Raw genomic sequence first — 8,599 nt, forward strand, 5'->3', positions numbered from 1 at the left:
TGTCACAAAAATGGATGTATTTACAACTAAAATACATCTAGATATATTCATTTCTTGGACGAGTAATTCCGAACGGAGGGAGTACTAGACGAATGAAATTCCATGTGACATCTGAAGATGAGGTCAAATGATCAGCCATCTAATCTACAAGTGGGTCAAACCCAGCTCATTTGGCATCTTTTGATTAGCCAAGCAATCAAAAGTTAAGTCCTCTGACATATAGCTCTATCTATATTTTGCTACATTCTACTATCAGCCAGCACTCAGAGGTTGCAATCAAGGGGCAAATCTGTGCTTCCATGCATGACCGTAAACCCAAGGCCAGGCACTCAGATGTCACAGTTTCCATGAACAAAGAGAACACCAGATGACCATAATTATTTACTCCCTCCGTCCCATAATATAAGAACGTTTTTGACATTAGTGTAGTGTTTAAAACGTTCTTATATTTTGAGACAGAGGGAGTAGCATCCAGAACAACACATAATCTGAAAGGAGGGGCCAAAAAAGTAGGGGTGACAAAAACTCAGCTCCAGGTACAGTTTATCCAGTAGTAGTACAGTACAATACAAGATTAAAATGGCGCCATATCTTTATACATAAAAGAACTAAACACGCTAAAGAAAACAAACCGACGTTTTCTCATGACGCTATCTAGCAGTTTCTGTAATCCACCCAGCCTCCTACAGTTATTAACACCTGAAAAGGCCTCCAGTCTCATCCTACACTTGCCGAGTTGAGATTTTACGACATCTTCATCCAACCACCAGCCTTTCTACTTGACAGAAAAATTCTACGTTATGCTAGGAAGGTGTTGAAGGTACCAATCCAATCCAGGTTGAAAATGAATACACCACTGTACCCTTAAACAATCTGGACGTAATCTGGTGTGTCAGACCTTGGACCGGCAATTGTCCGGTACACATACAATGTCTCGACTGGGCTATCATCCGGAAGTGACTCCACAGGGCATGTTCGTCCAGGATCGTTCATTATCTCCACGGTAAGGCGGGGCATCTTCTCTGCAAGCTGTCGGCATGCGCCCAGGGTCAATGAGCACGACGACATCCAAAGGGATCGCATTGTCTCCAGCTTGGCAGCATTTGCCAGCAACGGCTTATTTCCAAATGGGCAGTCCCTGATTTCCAGCTTCTTCAGGCTCTTGCAGCCAGAGAGGATATAATGCAGGCCAAGATCACTGTTCCCAGCAAAGGCGATTGACAGCATCTCAAGACAATTACCATTTGCACCGATTGATTTGAACACGAGATCTGTGAGAAGGCCAGACACAGAGAGGCGCCTAAGGCCCTTGCATGATTCCACAATGGCACTGAAGCCAGCATCAAGAGACTGCCGTGTGACGTAATCTGGAGTACGGGGCTCAAGGATGCATAACCGGAAGCAAGTGAAGTTGGGACGGTTCTTTGCAATTGTAATGAGGGCCTCATTCGTCATCTGGCCGCAGAAGTAGAGAACTGACTCCAACATGGGGCAACTGGCAGAAACATCAACAAGGCCTCTTTCAGTCAATAAAACTTGCCCGGCACCAAAAGGGTCAGACGGGAAGACCCGCAGCTCTTGCAGTTTACTGCAAGAGCCTGCCACAACAGCTAGACCATGGTCCTCAATTAGGTCCATCACCTGAAAAACACGTCTTAAACTTCTCAATGAAGCAAATATTAATGAAGAAAACATGGAAAGTGAGACATTGATCATAATTCAGTTTTACAAACTACACTGTTGTGGGGCAAGTAAATATCTTGTAGTGCTTGACAAACTGAAAGGGGCAGAAAACCATAGTTGTTTCTGTTTTATGCCAATACGGAGATCCTAGCTTATGTTCAAAGAGAGACATTAATCAGGTATTCATGGCAATATTCACATAAGCAATGTGAGTGTATATTTGCAAAATAGAGTGGGTATTGAAGTTGATATCTACTAAAAGCACAAGTAGCATACCCATAATTGCTGCAGATTCTTGCATCTGCTAATAAATTTTATTAGCTCGGGGCCTCGCACAGTAGCATAACTCAGATTAAGTGATGTCAGGCCTTCACATACACAGTAGAATGCTGGCAGGTAATCTGGAACAGCATCCCAAGCCCCAGAGAGCCTTCTCAGGCTTTTACAACCTGCAAATGCCGCTTCAAGCTTTGCAAAGAGATCTGAATGATACTCAGCGGAAAATTTGCCAGTTCCGAGTTCTACTAGTTGCGGAGCCTTACGAAGAAGGCTAGCAACCTTGTCAAGAGGGATAGCATTGTTGAGCTTCAGAGTCTTGAGGTTGCGGCATCTGCTCACTAGCCGCTCAAGTACAGTGAAATTGACCTCCCCTTCTAAGCATGAAAAGTTCAGAGTTTCCAGACAAGTAAAGGATTCTGGAAAGTAACTGAGCCAATGACTGGAACAATCCTCAATGTAGTTCTCTTGCAGGTCAAGTTCTCTTAAATTTCTGCAGCATGGAGTAGAAAGAAATTAGAACTCAAGGATAGGCCATGAACCATATCTGAAAAAAATGATGAAAGCAGAGCAAGAGTTGCCCATTAGTCCATTATCAACACTACCATCACTTGAGAAACAAAGTCCATGCGAGTATTTGGTGGAAGAATTAAGGCAATTTATGAGAAAATAACAAATAACTGCAGGTACACTTGGGCACTTGGCTATGGCGTTACAAAGATCATGATAACGAAAATGGATACAGCAAATAAAACATTGTATTGCTTCATTCAGGGTTCAACTAATCTTTGTTCATGTTCTTACTCCAGTTATATCAGTGTTTTGTGTGCTCAGTAAACTTTGAAGTCAACATTTGCAGTAAATTAGTGTCATCTAGTATCTAGAGTCTCATGGAGATTGAGCCGTCTGGAACAAGTTATATGATTTACGTGCTTCACAGGAACATCAGTGTAAAGCAGCATTAGGAAAAATCTGTCTTCAGCGTATAAGGTTTGCTTTGCCTTTGCGGTTACAGCACCTATGTCCACTATTTTAGTGTCCTTTCCCATATTCTCAAGCATACTAGATCAACAGATTTAAGGTAGCCACAGCAGCAACAAGAGAATTAGCGGATAAAGCACAAGCAAACCGATACAGATAGACGGAGCAATGAAAAAGGTAACAATAGAAACAAACTCAAATACTTCAATGCTCACAAAATGCGTATAACAGCCCACATCTAAAGTCTCCATAACTATGAGGCGGCGGTCCAGGAACTTATCTTAGATGCAAAATAAGGTAATCAGGTTTTTCTTGGCTGACAAGGACACTTGCTAAGATCTCCATTATTTGCAGCCTCAGGATATGATTAGTATGAGCTAGCTAGACTGCGATAAATTGGATCTAAAGCTGGCCCCCCCTCATCAGACCCAACTACTTCCAAACCACACATTTTTTAGGGAAGAAAAATAATATGAACTCCCCAGCTTAGATTCAATTATGTTAATTATCAACCTCATCTAAAACAAGATATTGAGGACTTCATCAAATGTTGAATTCACACATACCAAATTATTTATCAAAACAAGAACAAGGAAAGTGTTTCTGACAAACTACATTGCATTACTATGTCATTTCCAATCCAAATGATACAAAGCGTGCACACTCACATCTACGTAGTCAGAATTTTCTAGGACGAAGACATGAGAAAAGCTCAAGGACAACTGAATAGCAGGTCCAAGAATCAACAGAACACTCACAAGTGAATGTAGCGTTTGTTTTTCACATAGAAAAAAATGTAACTGTACTCTCTTTCTCGACGATAGTCGATAAAGAGTACTGATTACAACAATCTGTATTACCAAGGTTCAGTCTAATGATTTGTTATGCACCTTTATATATGGCACTGGGCTAGAATATAACAATGCACATTCAGTTACTTCAGAGTTCAGACTCTCTTCTATGTTTGCACAGGATAACACAGTATCAAAAACTGATCAAACACCATTAGCCTTTCCTCGCAGCTTAATACTTTCCTATCAATCAAAACAATCGAAACAGTACTGGCTGTGCACATTAAGTACTATGGATTTCTATCCCAATTCGTATGTACCAAATCCTTCAAGTTCCTTTTTAAAAGGTAAGGATCTTATAAATTCCTACTTTCTGTGTAAGGGATTCCCGCAAGCTCAACTAATCAGATACAAAGGAAGGGATCAAAGTTGCTTGTTTAACTAGTCCATTATATGCAGGCATTATGAGCACAGGAGCAAATATCACATTCTCCCTTGAGAATCCCCCCAAAAAAAAGGGAAACCACAGTAATGGGAATCCATATCTTCAGAACATGCTAAAGACATGTTTCTTTAGAATCTAGAAGCTCAAATCAGGATGGCAAGTCCACAAACACACGCGAAGGTAACTGAAAAATGGAAAGGAGAACAACTCAAGCGAGATCCGGTGCCTCAGGCTCATGACGTGGGGATATACATTTTTTTAAGTAAAGGCGCATCTGATTGGTTTTAATTAAACTAGAAATAATTCCATCCTTTTGGCAGAAAGAGAAAAAGGGATGCATCCATCATTGGTACACAGATAGATATATATCGTCTGCCAATCCCACAGATCCGTCCACGAGAGATCACGCTCACACAATGCAATCGAACATGGGCCAAAGCTTCTGGAGAACAGATGAAGGCTAGTTCGCAAATCACAGTTCAAAGCTTTGAAAGACAGGACACTCGTTTGACTAGCACAAGAACACGCTTGAGCTTATTAGGAGAGAAATAACAATAGCAGCTCCTTTGAATAGATCAAATCCTTTCACACTTAAACTAGGAATAGATCAAATCTTAACTGAAACTTGCATCTATTCCAAAGAACTGCCAAATGAAGCGCGCACAACAAAATCAGTTGTTTAGCTCAAAAAATCGTTGAACCATTTTGAGGAAAATGTAATCATTTTAGCTGAACCAAGAACTAGTTGGATCACAAAAACCGAAAGCTCAAATGACCGAACAAAGCTCAAATCTGTAGGAGAAGGAAGCAAAGAAGCACCCAAATCTCCTGTCTTAGCTCAAAGCTTGACCGCCAAAGTCGGGGCCTCACCTGCAACCTTCTGTAATGGCGGCGAGGCCGGCGGTGCTGAATCCCTCGCATGAGACGAGGCGCAGGACCTGGAAGTTCTTGAAGGAGGAGGCGATCATCTCCAGGCACTCGTCCGTGACGACCATGCGCTTGAAGCTGAGCTCCTCGAGCAGCGGCCAGCCGTCGGCGGCGGCGGCGACCCAGGGCGCGGCCTCGGCGCCCCAGGCGGGCGGGACCAGCCCGAAGTCCGCGAAGTGGGGCTTCCCCTTGACCTCGGCGGCGCGGACGGAGGGGAAGCGGTCGACGGCGTCGCGCGGGGCGGCGGCGTAGCAGTTGGCGACGGCGAGGCGGCGCCGGGAGCGGCGCTCGGCCCCGAGCCAGCCGTGGCAGACGGCCGCCGCGGCGCCGCGGTCGGCGGCGGCGGGGAGGAAGGAGAAGGCGTGCTCCAGGACCTCGTCCGGGAGCAAGTGCCATGGGGGCGCAGCGTGGCCGGCGCCGTCGCGCGCGCCGCCGCGGCCCATCGGGGCGGCGCGGGCCGTCGGTGGCCCGGGCTGGCTACCCGGCGGCTGGGGCGGGCCGGCGGAGCGCGCGGGGAGGCGGCGGCGGCAGGGAGAGCATCTGGAGAGGAGGGGGTGGAGAGAGAGGCTGCTGGCTCTCTCTTCTGTCTCTGCTCTCCCCCCGGTCTTCTCTCTACTTCTCTCCTCCCCTCACCCTCACCTCTCTTTCTCTCTCTCTCTCTTTGCTTTTCTATTTTCATTTTTTTAGAAGGAGATTTTCATTTTATTTTCTTTAGTAGACAGTGAGAGAGAGAGGGGTGAGTGTGTACTGTCGTTGTCCTCTTGTTGTGTGTACTGTCGTTGTCCTCTTGTTTTCTTTCTAGGGAGAGGAGAATTTTTTTCTTGATTTTCTGTAATGTATTTCAGATTCATTTATCACTGTTTCAGATTTATTTGTTTGCAGACAGAAAAGAACTGTTTTTTACTGCTCTGTGCTGAGCAAGGGGTGAGCGAGCGAGCATGGATAGGGAATGAACAGTGATGGAACTGATGGTAGGATAGAGGCGCTTGTTTCAGCTTGGGTTTTTTGGGATTTGGGACGTGGACGCTGTGGATTCTGTGCGCAGTGGTTTGCAGCCGACGGTGTTCCTTTGAAGTGAACGTCGACAGTAGTTGAACGATTTGTGCACCATAACTCAACCCAGCCTTCAATCATGTGTGTTCAGTGGAGAATGATCGTTGGATCACATGTCGCTTGAAATTGCCCGCATAAATTTTGTGGGGAACTTTTTGATGTTTTACGAGTTTATTTTTTTTTTTGCGAATAGATGTTATACAAGCTTTTACAAACCAAACATACCTTGCAGAAGAACTCGTATGGATATAGTAGTAATCAGAGCTTCGAAAAAAAGACCATGAATTGGTAGCTGCCAGAACTATTGTTTCCCAAAATTAGTTGCTTTTAGAAACTCGTATGTTTCATAATTTACCATGGATGTTGTATTTAACCATTCATAATAAGATTAATAAAAAATCATTACAAGCTCCTTTCCGCATCAAAATTGATGGTATGCTAGGCACGTCATATATTGTTGATTCCTAGCATGATTTCTTTGGTATATATCTATATCTTTCTCTTGTTGTGATCCATGGTGCATACTGATTATGATACTTTGTATGTGCGTATTTATTTTGCTAATCATACCATAGCTCCCATCTGATGCTTGAACAACACGATAAATCAAATCATTCATGTGTGAAACCAAAGTTCAGACGATGGGGTTTCCAGTACCAAAACCGGGCAAGGAGGTCTTGTACGTGCTACAGTTGCGATCTTGTTATGCAAAACAAAAGTGTTGCACGCATTGCATGCATGAAAGTGTATGATGTGTGATTATTGTGTTGGTTTATTTTTAAAAAAATATCATCTAGCTCTTCTTTTTTTGCAACAGACGAAGGAAATGTAAAAGCAATCACCACAATTCTTATGTACCCTCGAGCGCACCTCCGTTCAAACCCCTCCATGTAAAATGAAGTTTACCGTCGCATTGTAACTGAGAAAACCACTCACACAACGAAAGAGGGGCATGGAACACGGAAGCTAAAAAAATGCAAAGGGGACTCAAAGGAGCAAAATATATGTCTTGTTTGTTCTAACCATCACATTAATATGTTGTTTTTATACAACTTCTACTTCTTCCGATCCAATGTAACCATGTTTTTTTTTTCTGGACAGGAGGGAGTAGCTTGTAAACCTAATACTGGTACACATATATTTTGAAGATATAACCAGATAATGGTAGGAGCATATAATTCTCCCCTTCTGGCTCCATCGTGTCTCATCAAATCCTCATCCTGTTACATGATTGCTGGCTTGTTGCCCCATCGGCACTGTTTTGAGATCCAAAAGCTTCCACGTACTATCATTGTTCGCTCCACCGCCTTCGCTACTGTTGTCATCATCATCCTTTACAAATAAACCATATTCCATATAAACCTATCGATCTACACGCCACATATCAGTCTCACCACACCACACGTAGGTGAATCTCCGGAGCCTTCGCGCGCAGAGGATCCCACCCTTGCTCACCTCGGGCGCGGTCCCCACGCAGAGTGGGCAGTGGAGCCAGGCACCGGCGAGCGAGCATGTGACGGCCGCATGGGCTCACGACTTTTTACTGCCCGCTCACTGACCGGCCCAATCACAAGGAGTAAAAAAACAGTAAAAATCACCCCCCGAAAGATATCACGAGCAAATTTCACTTTCGCCTTTTTTGACCTGGCTGCCTCCTCCCCCCTATCAAATCCCAATCTCGAGATGTTTATTCCCCTCTGGGAGGGCCCCTTTTTACTGTTGACGACGATGAAACTTGAAACCCAATCTCACTGCAAGCATCTTTTCAACGGTAAAACTAGCAGATGAGATGAGAGTGAGACGCTTTGTTAGTTAGTTAAGCCTCGTTAACGAACGTGGGCGAAGGTTGTTGCGTGCTGGACTCATCATTAGTGGTAAAGTCATCGCCTTAGTTGAAATTCTTAATTACAAACCAATATATTGCTGAAACTCTTCCTTGCAAATAATGTCGTGAACCGACTGGATTTTTCGAAATAAAAGTCTAAAACAGTACTGTGCTTCACTATTCTGATTTTTGCACTCAGCAAACTTCTTTTAAGGATGATTGATTCTTGCAATGGTGTGCTTATAGCAGAATAAAAACAGGGGGATTTGTGCTAATTAGGGAGTACTCAAACTACCCTACGCAGTAGGTTTGGGTAGCAATAGCGCATATACTAGGCGCTAACACCTGTCATCCACCGATAAGCACAGCCGTCCTTATCTCCTCCTACTACTACTCGCCCTCGGTCCTATGACAGCAGTAACATTATTTTACTGCCGTCCCTGCTAACCAAACAGCACTTGTTTACCGGGAAATGCTTGGGGAGCCGCGAAAAATACGTACCGCGGCACGCACGCAGCACGCGTCCCCAGCTGCTGTTACGGCTTAATTAAGGGCTTCGAGCCGCGTGAGTGATGGAGCATTAAACCCGATCCAAATCAAATCGAATCAAACGCGGAC

The 8,599-nt window shown here is 44.2% G+C and overlaps 1 protein-coding gene across 1 annotated transcript; it reads right to left on the bottom strand.

Moving 5' to 3' along the window:
• Nucleotides 1-489: 489 nt before the first annotated feature.
• Nucleotides 490-5,719, bottom strand: LOC123112721 (transport inhibitor response 1-like protein Os05g0150500). Its single transcript, XM_044533798.1, has 3 exons — nucleotides 5,047-5,719; nucleotides 1,960-2,452; nucleotides 490-1,641 (listed from the first exon to the last, which is right to left on the bottom strand). Exons 1-3 carry the CDS (start codon nucleotides 5,544-5,546, stop codon nucleotides 865-867), a joined length of 1,770 nt encoding a protein of 589 aa, XP_044389733.1. The 5' UTR covers nucleotides 5,547-5,719; the 3' UTR covers nucleotides 490-864.
• Between the last annotated feature and the right edge of the window lie 2,880 nt (nucleotides 5,720-8,599).

This window comes from Triticum aestivum, chromosome 1B, assembly GCF_018294505.1.
Source record: "Triticum aestivum cultivar Chinese Spring chromosome 1B, IWGSC CS RefSeq v2.1, whole genome shotgun sequence".
Lineage (NCBI taxonomy): Eukaryota > Viridiplantae > Streptophyta > Magnoliopsida > Poales > Poaceae > Triticum > Triticum aestivum.